This window comes from Phalacrocorax carbo, chromosome 6 (assembly GCF_963921805.1).
Source record: "Phalacrocorax carbo chromosome 6, bPhaCar2.1, whole genome shotgun sequence".
NCBI lineage: Eukaryota > Metazoa > Chordata > Aves > Suliformes > Phalacrocoracidae > Phalacrocorax > Phalacrocorax carbo.
In genome coordinates, this window is record NC_087518.1 from 61,058,979 (window position 1) to 61,080,703 (window position 21,725).

Sequence of the window (21,725 nt, forward strand, 5' to 3'; positions counted from 1 at the left end):
AACAAAAAGCTCTCTGGACATCTTACAGCAGAAGCATAAAAGGCATTTTATTTGTATATGATTCTTGTATAACTTCTTTTGAGAATTTGGATATTATTTGTTAAAATAAATTTATGTGTCCAACAAGGAAGAACTGTGAGTATTTCCCTTCAAAACAGGTTCATCAGCTTATAAATACTGCAGATGTATATCAGTGTCATTCAGTCACGCCAGCCTCCCAACCGTATGTAGTAGAAAAGGCAAAATAAAGACATTCCATCACCGTATTCTGAAGCCACGCCATGACCTATTAAGTTTGACAGTCTGCTGTAGAGGAAGTTACAGCACTACTAATTAAAAGAAGTAACAATTGATAACTGGTATCAGCTGTTGAGAGCTTTTAACCACATAGAATTATTATATAATGTGAGTAGCAAAGGGCACGTGCTAGCAGAGCCAGCTTTTGTAATTATTCAGTCTAATACACAAAGTTTAAAGGCATATTCTAGCCGTGGTTTCCTTTATTTAAGGTCTAGCAGCATCGAAGCAGGGTTCTCCAAGTAAGATTTCCACAAGTTTGAAAACCGGGCCATTGTAGCTCCATCAATGATGCGGTGATCAGCTGACCAACTCACATTCATTATCTGTGCTTTAAATACTTCACCTTTTCCATTAAACCGAGGAAGAACCTAAAAATCAGAGGAAGGAAAAAAGCAGAAATATTACATACTTTCAATAACAAATCTGGTTGGGTTTTTTTTGTTAATTTGTTAATCTAAATTTAAACATTTTGCTAATTTAGACAGCAGCAGCGCCATTCAAAAAACAAAGACCTTCCCATTATTGCTTGCGGTGCAGATTAGAACATATTTCAAACCTACATAATAAACGGTCTTATCCTGTTTCCACCATCATGGAAATACTGGAGTAGTGAAAACCTTCCTTGACTCAAAAGTTCCGGAATAGTTTATTGCACTGTTAGTGCTCAAAGTGACAATTTCTTTAAAGCATTCCCTAAACAATAGGCTCACAGGAAGAACATACAAAATACATCTTAAATTAGTATTCATTTCATTTCCAGCATTGATCTCAAACATCTGTGTTAAAGACTTAAAGCCTGAAATTCAGAAAATATGAAACTGCCTTCACCGTTCAGAGTTCTGCATGGATTCAGCTAGCTGCCTTATGAAACTAAACTTCATTATCAGAACAGTTTCCTCCTTGATGATAGCAAAAATGCTATCGCCATGTTGCAAAACCTGTAAAAATATCTTTACATTGTTCCTTAGTAACTAGAATGCTAAATGTAGGTGTGAGTGAAATAGAAAAGGATTCTAGAAGAGAAATCTGAACCTTTGGCATAAGAAACTTATTTAAACATTTGGTGTCTCTGCACAACCATCTAAAAACATCACAAAATCACAAGCTGTAACACAAAGAGTAAACGTTTATATAAGAAAACAAAACAAACGGACACTTCACGGTTCATTTTCATTACAGATGACCTTATTTACTAGAGTTAAAGGCTCACATCACTGAGAAAAAGTTAAACATACTTGTATCTTTCCAAGTGCTCCAATAGCTACTTCAGGAGGTAGTATCACTGGTTTGGTGTAAGTGCCACCAATCTAGAAAAGAAAAAGCTGAGGATATTAGTTAACAATTGGGTTGGTTTTGCTTTTTTACAGCAGAGATAACCCTTGTATTAATTGCTACAGGTTTTGTTCATTGCATATTAAACTTGACTAAGGTATTCATTTCAGAAGCAGTTTTCAGACGTAAGTTCTCATTTTTTTCCTGTACTTACTGTGCCAATATTTGAAAGGGTGAACGTTCCCCCAGTGAGGTCATTTGTTCCCAGTTGGCCTGCAGCGCCCAAGGACTGCAGGCGATTTAATTCAGAAGCAATCTCAAAGATGCTACAGACTTGAACATTTTTCACATTTGGGACAATTAAACCTTGCTCTGTGTCCATAGCAACTCCAATGTTGTGCGAAGCCTGCAACAAGTTTCATTAACCGGACATTAACATAAGCAGTCAATGTAAAACTTATTTTACATAAAAAAGCGCTTGAATAATGTCTTCTTTATATATCTTTTTAACCTAGAAAGTTCTGTCTGTATCAGGCAACTCCTCTATACAACTTCAGAGGAGAAGGCGATGTAAATTTTTAAATATTAGCTTTCTACATCTGCAAAGTGCAAACTGATTTTGGCCATTTCACATCACAGAAACACAAAACCCTGGAATCAATTTTGCGGTGAAAATATTCCACTTTAGGATGATAATATGGGTAACAAAATATGACTAGCAGTTTTTAAAGAGAATGCTGAAATTTAAAAAAAAAAAAAAGGAAACTGAGTTGCCCTTCATTTGCTAGAAGGAATACATAAGGATTCATCTGAGAGATACTGATAAAACATCACAAAAGGAGTTTGTACTGCAAGGAGTATGTAAACATTGCTTAAGAAAATAAACACTCACTGCCCAGAAGTATCAATCCAGCAACTTGTATGAAAATTAGATAATTTTTATCAAAACTGAGTTTAAAATGTAACTTTAATACAAAAGGGTGGAGCGTTGGAGGTGTGGAACTACTGTGCCTTTACTAAAAAATTACTGTTTAGATTTTAAATGTTATCATTTGAAATGCTTGACCCGCCTTTAGGTGAAAAATCAGAGATCACTATATTAATATGCATTTTTGAGGCAAGCCTGAATAACAAAGTGACTCTCATAAACAAACTGCTGAAATAAAATCAATCATAAATCAAACCTAATCTTAGAATCTGGACACGCAAATTATGATGTTGTGCTGGAAAATCATTTTGGTTCTTAAAATTAGCTCAGACATTCTGAAAAGCCCTTGTTAGCTGTTAGTTTGGGTTTTCTGCTCACAACTTCTATCTGTAGTTTACAAACCTTGTATGTGACATTTTGACAGCTTTCATCCAAGGAAGCGTTAAGAATGGGATACTGCAGTAACCCCAGAGAGGCTGCCTGTTAAATATAAAACAAAAAAAGAGATAAAAATTTACGTTTTATAACCAGAGAGCTGCATGGAAAGGAAGGAATGGTGGGAGACAATTTAGATTAATAACAATATGGATTTCCTCAATGCAATGAAATTTGGCTTAAACTCTCCTAAACTTATCTGTTGATATTCTATTAGGATAGCGAAAGAAAAAGACAACTTACAAAAAGCAAATATACATCAGACAGACATATAAAAAGTGATAATCCCTTTCCCAAGTATAACTGAATTTGCACCTGCATTTGTTATTTCTGTTCCACAATTCAAATCAAACATCCCAAGACAGAAGTTACAGGATTCAGCAGCAATGTCATTCTCAGCTCTCCACTGAGATGGCAACTATTTCAAGGAAGCAATATTAATTCCCTCTAAAGAGTGAGCAGAATGAGTGCTTACTTAGCACTGTCTTTGAAATAGCACTACCAGAGGTTTCAGACTAAGCTATGCATTCAGTATGTAGCTGAGGCAGCGCATCAGCCTTCACTGATGCCAACAGTTGGAAATGGAACCATGGCAACTAAATGAGTGCAAGTGTCTGGTCTTCTGACCAACAGAAGAGACATACTGATGCACCTGAGGGATTCATTACCAACAAAAACATAATAATAATAACAACAACAATAATAATAATGATGCATTTCATGCGAGGTTCATTTTGATGGAGCTCAAAAAAATACTGACAGTTTCCAAAACCTGTTCTGTGTAATTCAAACGCCCAGTGACACTTACCCCTCTAATAAACAATGCTTTATCTGCTTTATCCTTCCCCATTCATATTTCAAAAATTTTCCATGATATTATATAACCCTAACTACAACTCCAACGGTAAATTCGTAAGTGGTTCCACAAACAAGAAAAGTTGAGACTTTTCCTGTGACCTGTCATTACTCAGATGATAGAGAGGTGCTCCAAATCTAAAACAATCACTGATCAGAGTTTGGCAAAAAAAGGTGCTCTGCTGCACGCCTCACCTTTATGAAGAAAGGCATAAAGGAAAGCTTAACTCCACGGATTTGTGCTACAGGTTTCAGCTCTTCTCGCAACTCAACAAGCTGAGTCAAATCAATCTCATCACAATAACCGAAGTGAGGTATCTTCAGGGCTGCGCTCATAGTCTTCACCATTGCCTTGTGAAAACCTGGAAAATAATCACTGACTTCTTAAGCCAACAAAATAAGCTCCTGGGAAGTTATGGTGAAATTTCAATTATTTGTTTCCATTAAACAGATTACACAACTTAAAAACAAACCAAAACCCAACCACAACAAAAAAAGGACAGGGTAAAGCTCACTTTAGGATCAACAGTTATTCAGCACATGCAACTCAATTTTTATGATTGTAATATTTCAGACTGTATTCCTGCATCTCTCTCCTATGTGTGTATTTGAAATCCTAATACAGTAGCCTGTAGTGCTCTTTCCAACCTCTCCACATAAACACTGCCTGAAAAGCAAGCAAAAACCTTTTCCCCTTTTAACATGATTTTTCTTACCTTAGTGTCTTTTGTTGCACTCTTCTCCAGAAGTGTGAATGCTGAAGGACGCTATTATTAAGCACTGATAAACCCTTAAATTCACTGCGCTTTGCCACTAATTGCGTAATGATTTACATTGTGAAAAGTTCACCTGTGTTTCAGAATGCCTACCTGTTTCAGCATACATTTGAAGAAACACAGATTAAAAATGAACAAGTGCAACTCGCAGCCCAACTCCATCCAACCAAAACGTGAACAATTATCTCATAAAATAATAATTTCATGCAACACCTCCTTACAGAGCATGCTTTCCTATTGCTCACTTGCACGACAGTGACATGAAACACACTCCCATCAGAAGGAATCAACTGTTCACTGAGTAACATTTACCGGTAGTCTACTGTGAACACAGTCTCAAGATTTTATATGTCATGATTTACCTGTTATAGGTTCAGTTTTATCTTTTCCTGAAAACACAATGGGCCTGGAAACAGGCACAGGCGTTTTGCGTGCTTTGTCCTTTGGAGCAGCTGGCACAGTCTCTGATTTTGGCAAAGGTGGGATAATTTCAGCCTTCGGTGATGGAGGTAAAATAGCTCCTGTTTGTTTGGCCAAGTAATTGAGTATATCTTCTTTAAGGATTCTGTTATCTTTCCCTGTTCCAACAACTTCACTCAATTTAATCTGAAAAGTACATAACAAGCTATGAAACTTTTGTTTTACACCAATATGAAAATATCCTATATTGTGAGCTACGGCTAAAAATTACTACAGTTACTGATCTAACATACCTACAGTGCTCTTGTTCAAATCATCCAGAAGGCCACTAGGTGTCTAACTGCATACTTTAAGGAGGAACTATGAATACTACTTACTTAATTTTCTCTACTAATTGATTTAGTTTTCTCCTAAAATTGTACCACAAGCTTTCAAAACCAACGGAATATTCATAGATTCACTGGAAGAATTAGAAAGGCACTTAAAAGATCACCTAACACATTCTCTGTTCTAACACAAACCTGAAAAACAGAACAAAGTAGCTAAAGGTGAGATTCCATTTTTCCCTCCTCCTTCTTCTGTGCCAGGAATTGATACTGATACTTTATTACTTTTATTCTAAAAAAGTTTTCTTAATCTCCAGCCTAAAGCATCCTAGCTGCATTTTAAGCCCAGTAATTCTTTTTTTATCCACCATAATCATCAGAAAAGCACAATCCTCTTCATCTGTACAATGGTTTTTACACATTTGAAAGGTATTTGAAAACAAGTCATTTCTCACTGCACTCTCCTCTAGATCAGTGTTCTCCTGGCCAGTCAAAGTGTGATATAAAAGATGGATAAAATGCAGGAGGACCTGATTCAGCAAACTTACATTGTTCTCCATGGCCAGACGACGAACTGCCGGGGTTGCTAATGTTTTGTGACCTTTTATCTCTTGGTGAGTGTGCTCTTCATGGGACATCGGAGGTGTTTCAACAACATCTTCTTCTGGGGCAACACCTGCAAACAAAAAGAAAAATTTTAACTTTATATGCATTTGTTAAACTCCAACCTCAACCATTCTGTGATTCTGTGACAGCTGAAGTTTTTAAACATTTACTTTGAGCTACTGTGGACGGGAATGTAGCATGCTAAAGGCTGCTGCTTAAGCTAGATTTTCAATAGGAAATGTATGGCTTTTGAGATTTAAAATCCTAATAAAATATCACAGCTTTTTCTACTTAATTTTCTTGGATTTTATAAAGGGAAAAAAATATTTCCGTTTTAAGATTTTCAGAAGGAAAAAGTAAACTCCTCTGTTGCTGATGGTTTTATGACAACAAACATAAAATATGCAAGGGAAAAAAATGGCTTACAATACCTTTTGAAATATCGATTTCAATGTCCACTAGTGGTTTTCCAACAAAAGCAATGTCATCTAAATTGTAATGGAGTTTTCTAATGATGCCATCGTAACGACTTGTAATAGTAACGGAAGCTTTATCGCTTTGTACTTCGCAGATGCTATCAAACTGAGACACGCTATCACCTTCTTTTATATACCTAAGAGAAAAGGCACGGGCTGGTATAAAACACATTAAGTGTAAAAATCTATGCCGTATATCCTTTCGGTAAGTTCAGTTCTGTACGTCCCAACTTGAAAACGCATCCCAGATAAGAACACAAATTCTTCATAATGGATACATTTACTATATAGATACCTTTTGCCTGACTGCTCCAGAACCCTTTGTTGTGTGAAATGACACAATGATTTAGAATATCATCACACATATTTTCACTATTACTTTAGCAAAGCAGAGTTTTTTTGACAGATTATAAGCCATCTAAAAATAAGAGCAAGCCCATCTTAGTGTGAACCTGAAAAAGTTCTTAGTTTCAAATTTCCAGGATCAGTATCTGATCAGTTTCAGAAAAGAAACTGATGTGGGAAACACTGTCTTCTATGCAAAAAGAGGTACTTTCACCTATTTGTACAAAGAAGGTGGCATTTCAACACCGCCTTCCTTCACTGTACACTTCAATTTTGCTTAAACCATTCATCATTTGCTTTTTGCAACCAATTTAGATGTTCAAATTTTTTAATAAACTCAACAGAGAATCGGTATAGGATAAAATTATGTGGATTCTCCAGATTAGTCCTTTACTTCTAAAGTTAAGCCTAAGTAAGTATAATAAAAGACAGACCTCCTGTACTCTAAAAACACTAACCACTGAAGGAAAGCCTATGTACAGGTGCAGTTAGGGCATCCCATTCCTTCCATCTTTTCCATTCCCAAATAAACCAGACTGCAAATAAACAAAATGGAAAACTCAGTATATGCAGGGTTTCAAAATGTGGAAAGTGAGACTTGAAAAACTTCACTAGTAACCCAGAAAACATACTCTCAGCTAAATAACTGATAATACAGCTGTTAAACTACTTGCTGATTTCTTGGTATAATTCTAAGAAAGTAGAGCTTACCATTCTTTTACGGTCACCTCTGTAATCCCTTCTCCAATGTCAGAAAGCTTAAACTGGACAATTTGGCCACATGAAACTTAAAAAAGACAATAATGAAATACAGCACATTTAATATCAAATATAAGATATCAGACAGAAAAATCTGAATGCATCAAGAATAGTCTAGATACCAGTCATATACAAACCATTAACATAACACTCATAAAATAACAAAATAAATTATTTTATTACGAAAAAGATTACCAGCAGATGTTCTGAATAATCGCTGTTGATGACTAAACTTGAGGGCAGATTTGTCAAACACGCACACATATTTTGATTTTATAAATCGAATGCTGCTGCACGATCTAACACGATGAATGCAGACCTGGGGGAGAAAAGTCTCAAGTGTTAATATAATGGACTGAGGAATGTAGAGCTCATTTAACATTCTTGATGCATCAGTAATACTAAAATAGTTTAATTCTAGTTTATATAAGAGAAATTCTTATGGAAACACAATCGTACTCAATACATTCTGAATGTACAATAACCATTAAATTAGCATAAGCTTTGCCAGGTCTTTAACTTCTTTCGCTAACACAACACATGGGGAGATCAAAGCCACAATAACATAACCAATTAACAAAAATCATGACAAGATCTGGTGAGAGATTCATACTTGCTATTGTTTCTCTAAGCAATTAGTTTCATTGGGACACACACACAAAGAGCATACATAATATCAACTACATCAGCCATCTGAAATATTCTTATCCAGAACGGATGTTGGAAGGTTCTCCTAGACTGCAGAAAAAAAAGTCAGCAGATTTTTCTTTGTCAGTTCTTATTCCAATCACAGGTCAATCAGAAGTACTAATTGGAAGGAAATTCACACCAGAGGGCACAGGTAGTTGCCCTTTTATTTCTGTTAATATATAGGAAGCAATCATCTTCAAGTAAATATCATTCTACATCAATTTTAATGGCATTTTTTAAGAACTGGATGTGAAATAGTTTTATTTCATGGTTACAGTTGTATTTATTCAGAAATCAACTTAAAGGGTCAACAGAATTTTCTGAAAGGTTCTTCAGACAAAACCTTATGCTTTAAAGCATCATGTAATCAGTCATGATTTTGGTCAAAAGCAAAGCCAGTAGCACTCGCATTGACATAAACAGGCATTTTATCATTAATCTCAACAGAAGTTAGTTCAGACCCTTTCTTATTTAGTAAGTTTTCTTAAATCTTAAAATTTCTTAAATCTAATGTAATTCTGGTGTTATGTTGTCTAGATGTAAAATTAATAAAAATAATTTCTCCGTAGATGCTATCTCTAATTAATTTAGAGATAAGAAAAAAAAAATCAGGTGCTACAATGTACCTCAAGTAGCTCAAAACTGTAAAATTTAGAAATTATCTTCTTAGAGGAGCCAGAAAACAGCACACCTGCGTGGGAAAGTTCATTTTAACTTCTTTTTTAAAAAAATTCCTTTCAGTAATTAGAGAGCATACAAAACTTCCTGATTGCCCTCCCTGCCCCCCCAAACTGTTCAACTCCTTGATTTTATATCACACTTTTAAAAAGTAGATTATTCAGAAAACACTACAATTCCGAACTGATGACACACCCATTTTCTGTATTATTTAATCTGGCATTGCAAGTTATATTTAACATCACCTTTCTTTTAGGAACAAATATTTATACAATACAAACTACCGCGAAGGACACAACAAAGTTACACTGACTTACTTTTCAGCTGCCTGCTACGAAGACTGTATCTAGTAATCTAAAAAAAGTATTTTTCTAATTCCTATCATGAGCAAACACTAAATCTTTTTCCTTAGTCCTCCAAACAATTTCCCTAATAAAAAAAAAATCAGGTTAAATGGTAATTTTTAAGCTATGACAAATCTTATTGTATGAACACATTTAAAATTCTCATTCAATTACGAAACTGGTATATAACGTACATCTTCATAAGCTTATTTTCTCCTATTTTTAATTCTGTTTTTCTTCCCACTTGAGTCCATGGTTACATTTTTTTGTCCAACAGACCTTTTTGTCCCAAACTTACAATAAAACTCTTTTCTCTTTAAGTGACCCTACATGGAAAACATTCAATATTTACCTGTGAAGATGATCACAAGGCGCACATCAAATCTCTGAACTATTTCTAAATGTGAAGTTTCATAATGCTTTCCATGTGTTTTTAGCATTTGGTAACCAATGCAGGTAGTGAATTAGTAATGCCACTGCCAAAAAAACAAACTGGTTTTGTTACAGAAGAGTTTAAAAACTGTTTCAAATTATATTTGTAGGAATAATTCAAAACTACTGCATTTTTAAAAAATGGGATCTTTTTGTTTTGCAGTTTTGCACATTCTCTACTAAAAAGTTGGCGTGCTAGTATGTTAAAGCAATAATACAGTACCCAATCTCTTCATAGGACAGTGTGGATGTGGACATAGGACCTCCTAACAAGGGGAGAAATTAAAATCCATGAAATAAAGAGGCTGTGCTTATTAATTTCAGTATTTAATCACCATAATACTATTTTCTGTGTAATGCCGAGTAAGGAGATAATGCATGTAAAAGACCAAACTAGTTCTAATATCCATAGCATACCCATCTACGTATTGTGGTGTCTGGAAAAAGAGAGTCATAAATCCCAGCAAGCACTGTACTAGCAGTTACGTTTATGTCACCACTGTTACGCTAGATGACAATTTAAAAGCAAGAATGCCACAGTAAGATAACACCTTTCCTGCGCAAGTCTTCAAACTGCAGAATTAGTGTGGCGAGAAGAAGTCATGGGCGCACTCCAATCCCTCATTGATACTGAGGATGCACCAGCCACTGATACCTGGGTGAGTAAGAGTTGTGGTTTGGACCAAGACATCATGGGAGCTGTATGCTATTTGGGGGAGAACTGCCTTGCCCCTGTTCAGTTCAGTTTTGATTGTTTCCTTAAAAAGAAGCCAACTGTGCTTTTCTAAAGCACCACTGATCCTGAAAATCTAGCGCTGGCCTCAGAACAAAATGTTTTTATGCACCCTGCAGGCAACTGATTACCTGACGAAGGAACAGTGAATTTCAAAGTCAAACTGAACAGTTTGTGCTCAAAGGCAATGACTTCTCATTAAAGGATACTGGTCTATAGAAGTGTCTTGACTTGCTGTCATGTTGAGTCATTTTAATGAACACTTGCTTACATTGGATTTGTTTTGCATACATAGTCTCTATTACCAACTATATAGTTGCCTATATACTAATCCAGTGTCCTTGGCAGCATGCTTCAGTCAGACATTATTCCTCACCTAAATAACTGGCACCGTGTCCCAGTATCTAGGTTATTTCCCTACTACTTAACACAAAGACCCCCAGGCTCTTTTCTTCTTCGCAACCTACAACCACCATTACTTTGTCCTCCTTCCTTTTACTAGCCAAAATGTTTACAAGAACATTGAGAATATTAAAATAAAATCCTTTAATATTGTAATAACCATATTATTTCTTAGATCTTATCACTGTTTCACAGTAGATGGTCTCAAGAAGAATTAGTAGCTAGCAAAATTCAAAATGTGCTTGCAAGGAACACACACCATAAATAGCCAGTTCTGTAGTTCAGCATGCACATAGATAAGATGAGCAATTTCATCTTATCAGAATCTCCCTCTGGATTTCAGAGCAGATGGTTCAGTTAGAAAGAAAACTAAAAAGAAGCTGCTATTTTTAATATTCTTAATTAGTAAAATTACTTATGTGTTGCCTAAACCTAGATGACGACAAAAGCATCACTGAAAAAAACTCCTCACTATGCTTTCCAATACAATATCAATTATTACTAAAAGCAATAATAACAGAAAGTAGAACTGATTCTTAATTTTGTTTTCACTTGGATTATCTTACAAAAAGAGGCTTATTTTTCTGACATCCCACAAAACAGCAGTGACATAATGGGATGCCAACACTCTTGACTACAGCAGGAAGGCTACAACACAAGAAGGCAGAAGAAAGCGTGAAGTAAGTCTTCACGATGGTATGGGTTTATGAGATTTTAAGTGTCCTAAAAGGCCACCGAGTAGGTTAACTTCTCGAAGTATGGTAAGGTATGTCAACTACTTCATCTACAAATATCAGGGCTCCCGGGATTCAAAGAAATACGTTTGTGTGTAAGGACCCCGTCCCTGTGCAGGTAGGGCACACAGAGGGGGCTGACATATGGGCAGAGGAGCGGTGACGGCAGCGTAACGTATAGGCAACGCAATGAACCACCTCGCTAAGAAATAACAGAGAAGGATGTCAGTGGCTTGTTACAGGTGGCGCGCGTTTCCCTCACAGGAACCACGGGCGAGGGGGGAAGGCAGCCGAGGGGCGGCGGAGGCCTGCCCCGGGGTTCCCGGGGAGCGAGAGCGGCCGGGCGGGCTGAGGAGAGGCGGGGAGGGCAGCTCGGGCACTGCCCGCCCGGAGGCGCGGCTGAGGCGGCCGGGCAGGCTGCGGGGAGGTGGGGAGGATAGCTCGGGCACTGCCCACCCGCAGCCGCCGGGGAGGCAGCGGCCCCGAGGGCTGAGGGGAGACGGCAAGCCCGCCAGCGTCTGTCATGTTTGCTTCGAGGGTCTGTCGCGCTCCCCGCTGGAGGGAGGCAACAGGGTTTCAGGACGCCGCCGCCGAGGCGGGGATGCCGCGCGTCGCCCACCCCGCTCACCGGCTAACCGGGAGCGCCGCCACCCGCGGGGTCTCCCCGCTCCCCTTACCAGGCGCCCCGCCGCTCGCCAGCTGCTCCTCAGAGCGGTCACCGCCGCCATCTTACTCCGGGAAGAGGCAGCCCCCGGGCCCCGCACACCTCCCACCGACCAGCCAACCGGAGGGCAGCCGCCGCGGCCGCAGCCAACCAGGCGGCGAGCGGCCACTCTGGGCAGGGACCAGGGAGGCGGCGGAGCGGGGCGGCGGGTCCTGGCCGTCGCTGCGGGTGCCCGTGTGGTGTCTCTGAGCCCTCGCACGCCCACGGGACGTAACGGGAGGCACTGTCTCCCCCGGGCCGCCGCACCTCTGCTGGGACGCGGTCGCTAACGCGGGGAGAAGGAAGCGCTCCTCCCCGCCTGCTACGCGGCTGCCCGGGCGCTAGGACCCGGCGGCTGCTCCTCACGCAGCGGAGCCGGCCCTGCGGGCGGGCGAGCGGGGCGGTGGCTCCGCTCTGCGCCTGCTCCAGCACCGCCACCGGCCCCGGACCGCATCTCGGGCGCGCTTCCTTCACCCAGCGTCCGCGGCCCCGGGGGGTGCTGCTTCGCCGGGGTCTCGCCGCTTGCAGGGCCCCGCCGGGATCCCATTGGCGCGGCAGGGGCCTCTGCGAGAGAGAGCTCCGCTCACCGCCAGTCATGGACGGGGACCGGGTGGAGATAGACGGCGGGATCATGGAGGGGGTGAGCCTCAGCGGCGGGCTGGCCTCACCTTACCGCTCCCCGGGTGGCGGCGGCGGCCGGCCGGGCGGGCGGGTGGGTATGTGGTGTGGAAGCGCCGTAGCGCCTGACGAGCGCCGTTCCTCCCTGCAGGGCGGGCAGATCTTGCGGGTGTCCACGGCCTTGAGCTGCCTGCTGGGCCTGCCGCTGCGGGTGCGCCGGATCCGCGCCGGCAGGAGCCAGCCCGGCCTCAGGTAACGGCCCTTCCCGCCTCCTTACGGCCGCTGGCCCGGGGGGAGGGGGTGGGGGCGGTCGGCGGGGCCGCGGGCGTCGCCGTGCGGGAGCAAACCCCGTGTGTCCCCGTTGCTCTAAGAGGGCCTTTTTATCAGAGAATCCCGACTGTGGGGGAGGGACGTGGAGGGACGGAGCGCAGAGGAAGGCGAGGGCCCGGGCGGGCCTCCCGGCGGGAGGGGTCGGAGCCCCTCGCCCGCTCCTCTCAGCGCCGTTCCCGCCTCTGCGCCCCCCCCCCCCCGTCAGGCAGCACAGACGTACAGAGCTTCCAAGGTGCTCAGCAGACTGCCCGGTCTGAAAGATGAAATGCAGCTGAGGTCATGCAACGAACGTGGTTCACCGAGCATATAGTGTTAAGAACAGCTCGTTTCTTTCCTATTTAAACTACTCAAATGGAAATGCAAGCACAGCAACACAGAGGCATCGCACACTGTTAGCTCTCTGGGGCCACTGGCGTCCAGTCACTGGCTTGGCTCCAGTTCAGTATCACGTTGTTCTCCCATTGCGTTGTTGTCCAAGCACTTATCACATTAGGACAAGCGACTGCTTCCGCATCTCATCTGTCTGGACCTGTTCTAATGGGAAACACACCAGAATCCTGCAAATTCCAGAACGGCCTGAGCACTGCTGCTTTAGCTCCTGAGAACTCGGGAGAAGCACTGTAGGAACCAGAATTTCTGATCCTTGTTTGATCTGAAATTTGTAATTGTAGTATTTATTAGTTGGCATTTAGTAGTTCTTTTAATGTAACATGAATACGTAGTCTGCTTGCATGTATCTTTAACTTCGTGTTTTCACTCCAAGGCCTCAGCATCTGTCTGGGTTGGAGGTCATTCGAGATCTGTGTGAGGGGAAGCTGGACGGTGGAGAAATTGGCTCAACAGAAATAACCTTCACTCCTGGGAAGATCAAAGGTGGAACTCACATAGCAGATACCAAAACAGCAGGGTATGTGTTTGTACATGGATGATGACTGACCACTAACTGCTCTTAAGTGGTTTTGGTAACTTTAAAATTGTGGCAGAAGACATGTTGGTAACTTTAAAATTATCACAAAAGAGCAGGGGAAAAAAAAGAACGTTAATACACGGGTAATGAGCCAAAATCTGTGCTGCTTGAGCCAGGTATGTGTGACCAGAGAGCCTTTAATGTAGGCAGGATATGTATGAATAAAGTCACATGAATGCAATAGTTTTAAAATTATAGTTGGTATAGAAATTTAAGATAATTAATGTTAAGCAAAAAGCAGCTGCCCATGTATTTAAAACTATCAGTTATTTTCTCAAATTAATACATTACATATCAGCTCAAATGCATCAAATTAGATAAGTAGCTCAAATCCATGAGATCTAAAATAATCCTCATCATATAATAAAGTAAATGTTGAGATTTTAGTGATGCACATAATGGCACAGTGTGGGATGCTAGTCTTTGGAACTGGGAATGTATTCTATCCACAGTTCTTTGTGCCTGTGTTTCTTATCCTATATTTCTGTGTTGGGTCCTTTGTTCTTGGAATCTGTTGCAAAACTGAGTGAATGGGTTTAGCAATCGAAGGCTGGTGTGACCAGTTGTTTGGAAGCATAAGCCAGGTTAGGCATAAGTTAAAGTTTCCTTTAAGTTAAAAGAAATATTTTTTAGCTGCAATAGTATAAACAACCAAGCTGGTGCCTTTTACTTATCACAGAGAGGTTTGAGTAAGCAACAATGTGGCAGAATTAGTAATAAAGCACAAATAAACAGCCAAAAAAGAAACAGTATGGTTCACAAACATTTGGAAGTTATTTAAGAAAACAACCATGTTTTCTTCAGCTCAGTGGTGACTACTGTTTCCACAATTCAAAAATGAGGTTTGAGACCCCTGTGAGATAACTGCTTTGTTTTGCTGAACAAACTTACTTTTGGAAAGTCTGTTTTGGAAGTTTTTTGTTAGCTATGAAATGTAGAGAGAGTCAGTGGTAGGGGAATCTAGTATCTAGAAGCATGTTTTCTATGCCCCTGAATTTCCTTGCACAGGATGCTGACCAGCTTCTAAGCAATTTTCTAGTTTTCTAAATATTTTGTTATTTAAATAAGTATTAAAATATTAAAATTGCTGCCTACGCCTTTTCTGCTTTTATCATCTTCTAGCTAAAGTTACAGTTTTCACAGTCCCACTCTATACTAAGTAAGCTACATTACTTTTATTTCAGACAGGAATATTAAAGATGCAATTATTGTGAAACAAAACGCGTCATATTTAGGCTTGCTAAGGGCACGAAGTTTTAAATTAGTATTTGTTTAAGACTAATAAGTTTACATTATGGATAATGTTCAAAATCAAATACGTAAATGCTCTGCAAAGTCATTTGTCTTTGATATGTAATATTTCTATGGAATTCTATGGATTATGCCTGCACCGCATTTGAGTATCTTATAATTGCTTTTAGGAGTGTGTGTCTACTGATGCAGGTAGCAATGCCCTGTGTGCTGTTTGCTGCTTCCCCATCAGAGCTTCATTTAAAAGGTGGGACTAATGCTGAGATGGCTCCTCAGATAGACTACACAGTCATGGTAGGGAAAAATTTCTTTGGCTTGGTGCATCTTTCATGCATATGTATATGCAATGTGACTAGTGTACTCATGTTGTTCTTAGTACAAGTTTATTTGTATTATGGAATTAGGCATGGGAATACAACACTGTTGGTGTACTGTATGTAGAGAGCAAGCAGTGTTTCATGGAATTCCCTGAAAGAGCAACTAGTCTGTTTGCTTTTAATTACTGAAGAAAATGTCACTTTAAACTATAGTCTTTATTCTAGAAGTGCTGTGAATCGTTAAGAATTTCTCCTCCTCTTGCCATAAGAAAATCCTTTTACACAAAGTGTCATTCAGAATGAAGTATGAGGAATGTCAAATAAGCTGTAGGGAGGAGACTGTCTAACTTTTGGTTTTTTAAATGCAACTGGAATTTTTCTGTTGAACTCCTTTGGGGGGGGAGGAAGGGGAGACTGCATAAAATAGTGGGAAATTCTAAATGCAAAATAGATTCACTCTGTGTTTTTATATACACTTGTTTTTCAGGTTTTCAAGCCAATAGTTGAAAAGTTCAATTTCACATTTAATTGTGACATAAAAAAGAGGTGAGCTATGGAGACACGTGGTGGAGGCAGGCCTTCCTGAACCAGTGTGTGCGTGCAGAGGCACACACACAAGGTGCCCTCAGTCAAGCTGAGGGATGAGTTTATAATACATGAACTCATCTGCACGAGCTGCCTCTGTGAGGACTGTCACCATGTGATGAATGCGAGATGGTTCTTCCCTCTCTCTTCTTTCACTGCTGAGCCTTCAGCTGCTGTTTGATGTTTCCTGTAGGCTACGCCTGAGGGAAGCGCATGCTGATCAGGCAGTACATTACTGAGCTGCTTCTGAGGTGCCACTTCTGTCAGTGTTGGGTAGTTGATAAGGTGTGTGTTATGATGTAGTACCATTAGAGAGCCTAATCCTATTATAAAGATTTCTAAGGCACGCATGAAGAAAATTCACATGTACAGTAACAGGGAACATAAAAATGTATAACAAAACTTATGAAGAGCCATCTGGCTCTTTTCTTGGTTTCCTTGTGATCTTTCCATTTAGTTATATCTGGTTATTGTTTCTAAATAGGGGCTACTATCCTCAGGGAGGTGGTGAAGTTGTAGTCCAGATGTCACCAGTGAAAGAGTTGAGCCCTATAAACTTAACAGAACGTGGCACGGTGACAAAGATCTATGGAAGGGCTTTTGTTGCTGGAGCACTGCCTATAAAAGTAAGTGCTGATAATAGCTCTGGTGTTACCCAACTTCATATATCTATATAAAATTGCATGTAATCTGCTTAACATACTTCTACTGTTCCTGTATTCTGCAGTCTTTCACACACAAACTAAGTAGCCTTATTAAACGGTTTCAATTCTTTAGGCCGTAGAATAGAATTTTGGACATTTCTAAAATGCATTTATTGCATAGCAATATGGTAACAGCTAAAACAGGAAATGAGAAGGTATCCTCAATGCCCTTCATATGACTGCTGAAATGTCTTTAGCATATATTGAGGGGATTTACGTAGCGTTCATATTTACGTGGATTGTTTTAAATCTGAAATCATGGCCCTCGTTCATAGATTCATGGGTAGATTATGGTGCACTGTAATAGGCAGAGGTCAGACTACATCAGCTTTTCCAACCGTTGCCAAGGGTATCGGACAGAACAAGTTAAGGGTAGGTTTAGCCAGGGGTAAAACAGAGAACTTTGTACCTCCTTTGTACCCCCTTCTTGCTATTATTCCTATCCTGTCTGTGTTTACAGAGAGGTAGTGGTGGGATCTCCATAAGGCTCCTTCTCACACACAGGCTAGGAATTAGCAGAGGAAGGAAGAGGAGAAATCAAGTTACTTTTTGAAGAGCTATGGACTGCTGGTTTTGGTCTTAAAATCTCCAAATCTATGAATGTTGGATCACAAGAGTGGGATAAGCTTCATCTGCCCCCGCCTGCCTGTGATTTAAAATTTTATATATTATAGAGCGTATCCTCTAAGTAATAATTATGGGGTGGTGGATTTTTGTTTGTAAAAACAACAAAAAAAGAAACAATCTAATGTCTTGAGATAATCAAGACTAAAATCAAATCTTTCCCCCTATGAATGGAGAAAAGTTCTTGAATTTATATTGAAGCTTCTACATCCATCACTAATTGTCATTTGTTCAGCATTTAATGTTCTTAATTTTGTGGGAAAGTTTTCAGAGGAAATGATGTTCAGTGCTTGCTTGCAGGGCACTTATAACAGTCCTTGGTTTTTCTAGTTAATAAAGTAGCCCCTTTATTCAGAGATTCACTGTAATAATTAGACTTAGAGGAAAAAGTATTACTATAGTTATATAAATTACTTAATGTTTTTACCTCTGACCTTGTTAGCTCGCAAAAGACATGGCAGCAGCAGCAGTGAGATGCATCAGAAAAGAAATCAGAGATCTTTACATTAACATTCAGCCTGTTCGAGAACCTGATGATCAAGCCTTTGGGACTGGAAGCGGAATAATGTAAGATGAGCCCAAACGTCCTGTTGATACCTGTAACGTTGCTGGTTGATCAGCTAGGTCTTGATTACATAGCTGATAAATAAAACGTAATGCGAGTGATTTTGTTCTTAATGTTGACTCTGGTTTTTCTCCTTAGCGTTGTTGCAGAGACCTCAACAGGTTGTTTGTTAGCTGGGTCATCACTTGGCAAGAGAGGTAAGAGTTCCCTCTTTCAGGTGTGCTTTAATGTACTATTAACAAAGAGGGAGCTGAAGTATGATTATATTCAAAGATCTGATGCTTTGAGTGTTATATTTTTAAAATAGATGTTGTTTAGTGATAAAGGACAGTGGAAATGAGCAGATTTTAAACGTGGTGAACGGAATCTTACACTTTGTACTAAGCTGCTTCTGCATAGTGACAAAAATTACAAAATTGTTAAACTCACCTTTCATCGGAATGGATTGGTAAGGATCACCGAGCTGACAACGCTTCTGGACTTCAGGAACGCACAGTCTTTGTGGTTTACCTGTAAAGTTTTTGTTCAGCAGCAAACCTAGATATGTATCAAGATTCAAAGGAATAGAAGCGATATTGGTTTTAAATGGTTTGAATACAATGTTTCTCTGAGTAAGTAAGTAGGGCTACTTTCTTTCCACTGCTTGGAACGTGTGTCATAAGATGGGAGGGGTTTTTTAAGCAGGTAGTTGAGGCAAGAGCATGGACGTAAGGCTTAAAAAGTTGATTCTTTATTGATTTTTTTTCTTCCCTCTGTATTTTTAAAATTTTAAATAATAATTGCCAGCTTCCTAATCTCCTGAATTTCTCTGTTAGGAAAGAATTCTGACAAAGTTGGCATCGAAGCAGCTGAGATACTGCTTAGGAATCTTAAACATGGTGGAACTGTGGATGATTCTCTGCAAGACCAAGTAAGGCTGCTGGACGCGTTTACATGAAGTTGAAGTAGCAGGAACACACATGTATTACTTGTAAAGAATATAAATCTGAACAGGGAGAGAATGAGATGTAGATGTCAAAGTCAGACTGTATCTCCACAGGGAGGCATGGCTTTATGTAATTATTTGATAATTAGAAGTTTGAAGAGGTTTCCAGGTGTGGTCACATCATCCCTGGGATTAGCAAATTGCACACAGTTCTTGGGAACCACAGATGCTCCTGGCTTTGCACCAACACCCTTAAATTTTCTCTTCCTGTAAGTCTTAGTAGGTGTGGAAGAAAGGGGTAGGATTTTGCTTCTATTTGGTACTCCGTGTAGCGGAGTAAAACCGGCTCCCTGGTCACATATTAAAAGTGAAACTATTACATATTAAAAGTGAAACTGTTAGAGAACAGAGTGTCTAGGAGGTGCTCGGGTTTGTCTTGCTCACCTAATTTCATTTGAGAATTAAGACCCTTGACTATCTTATTTTCAATAAATCTTTCAGCCTGATAAGAATCTTGGGCGGTTCTAGATAGGGTGACATCAGCTCTTAGCTGTAAACACCTGGCCAGACATTACTAGTATGTAGTATAATAGGAAGTATTTAGGTCTTGGCTCACCCTACTTTTTCCAGATCATGCACAGTACAATTGGTGGAAACATGTCATAGCTAGATTCGGTGTGGGGAGGAACTGCTCAGGGTTATCGTCACACTTTACAGGGTACTTGTCACAATGATATTTTTAAAAAATCTGATTTGATTTACAAACATCTGCCTGGCAAATACGTAATCAGAAAGTGTTAGAATTAAAAAACCTTATCCTGAGTTTTTCCTGTCTGTAAAGGAAATCTACTGATCTGGAGTCTGGCATGACTGGGGAATTTTGGGGTGGGAGGGTAGGGGAGAGCAAAGTTAAATGTAGTAAAAGAAATTCACTGGTAAACTTGACTGTGGAAAACACTTCTAATCACTGTGGAAAAGTAGCAGCCCTTTTGTTATAGGCATTGCAGGAGTGATTCCAAGCTTCCTGAGCATTGGATCACTCAGCATCATGAACTTCCATGAAACTTGGCAGCCCCATTTTTACATCTACAGATATTTTGCACTCCCCCCCCTTTTTTTTCCCTAAAATCAGTAAGTACCAAGGATCTGAAGAGTTAGTTCATAATTACCTTTCCTTCCCTTCCAGCTGATCATTTTTATGGCTCTAGCGAAGGGAGTGTCTAGAGTGAAAAGTGGGCCCATTACACTCCACACTCAAACGGCGATACACTTTGCAGAGCAGCTAACAAAGGTGAGTACAAAAGTCGAGCAAGTTTTACCTCTGGCTTGTCATCCGTTAACCAGGTAACTAGGCCCAGGGCGGTTTAGCGGGCACTGTGAACTGATCGTGGAGGACAAGCATCGATGAATGTAGTTGCTACAGTATTTATATGGGAGCTTACCTGTAGAAAGCGAACATATTCAGAGTTAAATGCCTGTACAATGGTTGGGTACTCCTACCACCTTTATTTAAATGGTTTGTGATGAAATCAGTCAAAGCTGTAATATACATAAACACGTGGCAATATGGCTGTTGGCATCGGATATTGAATATTTAAACTTATGTATGTTATAACTTAATTAGTGATATTTTTAATCCTGTTTTAGGCCAAATTTACTGTGACAAAATCAGAAGAGGAGGATCCAAGTAAAGATGCCTACATCATTGAGTGCCAAGGAATGGGGATGATAAACCCAAACCTATAGGGCTTAAAAAAAAAGAAAAGAAAAGAAAGCAGCAAGCTGTCAAAAGCAAAACTCCACATACCTCAGTGATGCATTGCACTACATTTCAGTGGGTGTATAATATGTGCGCGAACAGGAGGAGCCCTCTGTCACATCAGTGATTTAGCTTCAAGGATGATGTCGAGCTTTTCCTTGGTGTGCTGAGAATCTGTGCTGGGAGAAATGGAAATGTTTTGGGTTTGGGTTTTGTTTTTTTTAACACTATTAGCAGCAAAATGAGCGCAGACAGGACAGCAAATAAACATGTTGTATGTATATGAGAGCTTCAGTTAGGAGCTTTGAAAATTCAGATTCACCAGAGTAGAAAATAACTGTTTACTTTTTGAAAAACACACTGATACATTCTTTCCCCTCTAAAAAAAATTAAGTTTTATTCGTTGGGCACCTTTATGTTACGAGGCATACGGAATGAAGTGCACCATCAAATCTGTATCGCTGTTCTTCCGTAACCATTTTGCTTAAATTGTGCGTGAGGGAATAATAAAGCGATATCACCATGTGAAAGCCTGGTGCTTGTGTTTGCTGTGACCTCAGCGGGGTGTGTTAGTGGGAGAGGGATGCAAGGTAACTTTGCAGAAACGCGATTTCTTTCCCTACAGAAAGAATGCTCAATGCATAAAATAATCTTCCTTTGTCTTTTCATCTATTTTAAAAAAAAAGCTTCCTCAGGCAAGCTAAAGCAACCTACCACGCTATATCCCAAACACAAAATATTAACTTTATGATAGGACTGGATTTTCTATCTACAGTTGTCCTTGTTAGCCTTCTGGCTGGGCCTGTGCTTCCCCCGAGCTGTTCATTGTCCTTCCTAAAGGGAGTATTTCATTTTGGCTGAGATCA

At 40.0% G+C, this 21,725-nt stretch overlaps 2 protein-coding genes across 3 annotated transcripts; one reads left to right on the forward strand and one right to left on the reverse strand.

The window, feature by feature from the left end:
• Nucleotides 1-22: 22 nt before the first annotated feature.
• Nucleotides 23-12,294, reverse strand: DBT (dihydrolipoamide branched chain transacylase E2). 2 transcript variants are annotated; one of them, XM_064455581.1, is made up of 13 exons: nt 12,189-12,248; nt 9,563-9,686; nt 8,815-8,879; nt 7,694-7,817; nt 7,451-7,526; nt 6,350-6,531; nt 5,861-5,988; nt 4,929-5,172; nt 3,986-4,152; nt 2,903-2,980; nt 1,787-1,978; nt 1,536-1,607; nt 23-668 (listed from the first exon to the last, which is right to left on the reverse strand). In XM_064455581.1, the coding sequence occupies exons 2-13, from the start codon at nt 9,648-9,650 to the stop codon at nt 501-503; spliced, it is 1,584 nt and encodes a 527-aa protein (XP_064311651.1). In that variant the 5' UTR covers nt 9,651-9,686; nt 12,189-12,248; the 3' UTR covers nt 23-500. The 2 variants fall into 2 exon arrangements, with proteins under 2 accessions (XP_064311651.1, XP_064311652.1); XM_064455582.1 differs by lacking the exons at nt 8,815-8,879; nt 9,563-9,686 and having other exon boundaries at nt 12,189-12,294.
• Nucleotides 12,295-12,386: 92 nt separating this feature from the next.
• RTCA (RNA 3'-terminal phosphate cyclase) lies at nt 12,387-21,389 on the forward strand. The gene is made up of 11 exons (XM_064455587.1): nt 12,387-12,854; nt 12,984-13,084; nt 13,926-14,069; nt 15,551-15,674; nt 16,185-16,243; nt 16,767-16,908; nt 18,053-18,177; nt 18,314-18,372; nt 18,991-19,085; nt 20,287-20,391; nt 20,748-21,389. The coding sequence occupies exons 1-11, from the start codon at nt 12,810-12,812 to the stop codon at nt 20,844-20,846; spliced, it is 1,098 nt and encodes a 365-aa protein (XP_064311657.1). The 5' UTR covers nt 12,387-12,809; the 3' UTR covers nt 20,847-21,389.
• Nucleotides 21,390-21,725: the final 336 nt, after the last annotated feature.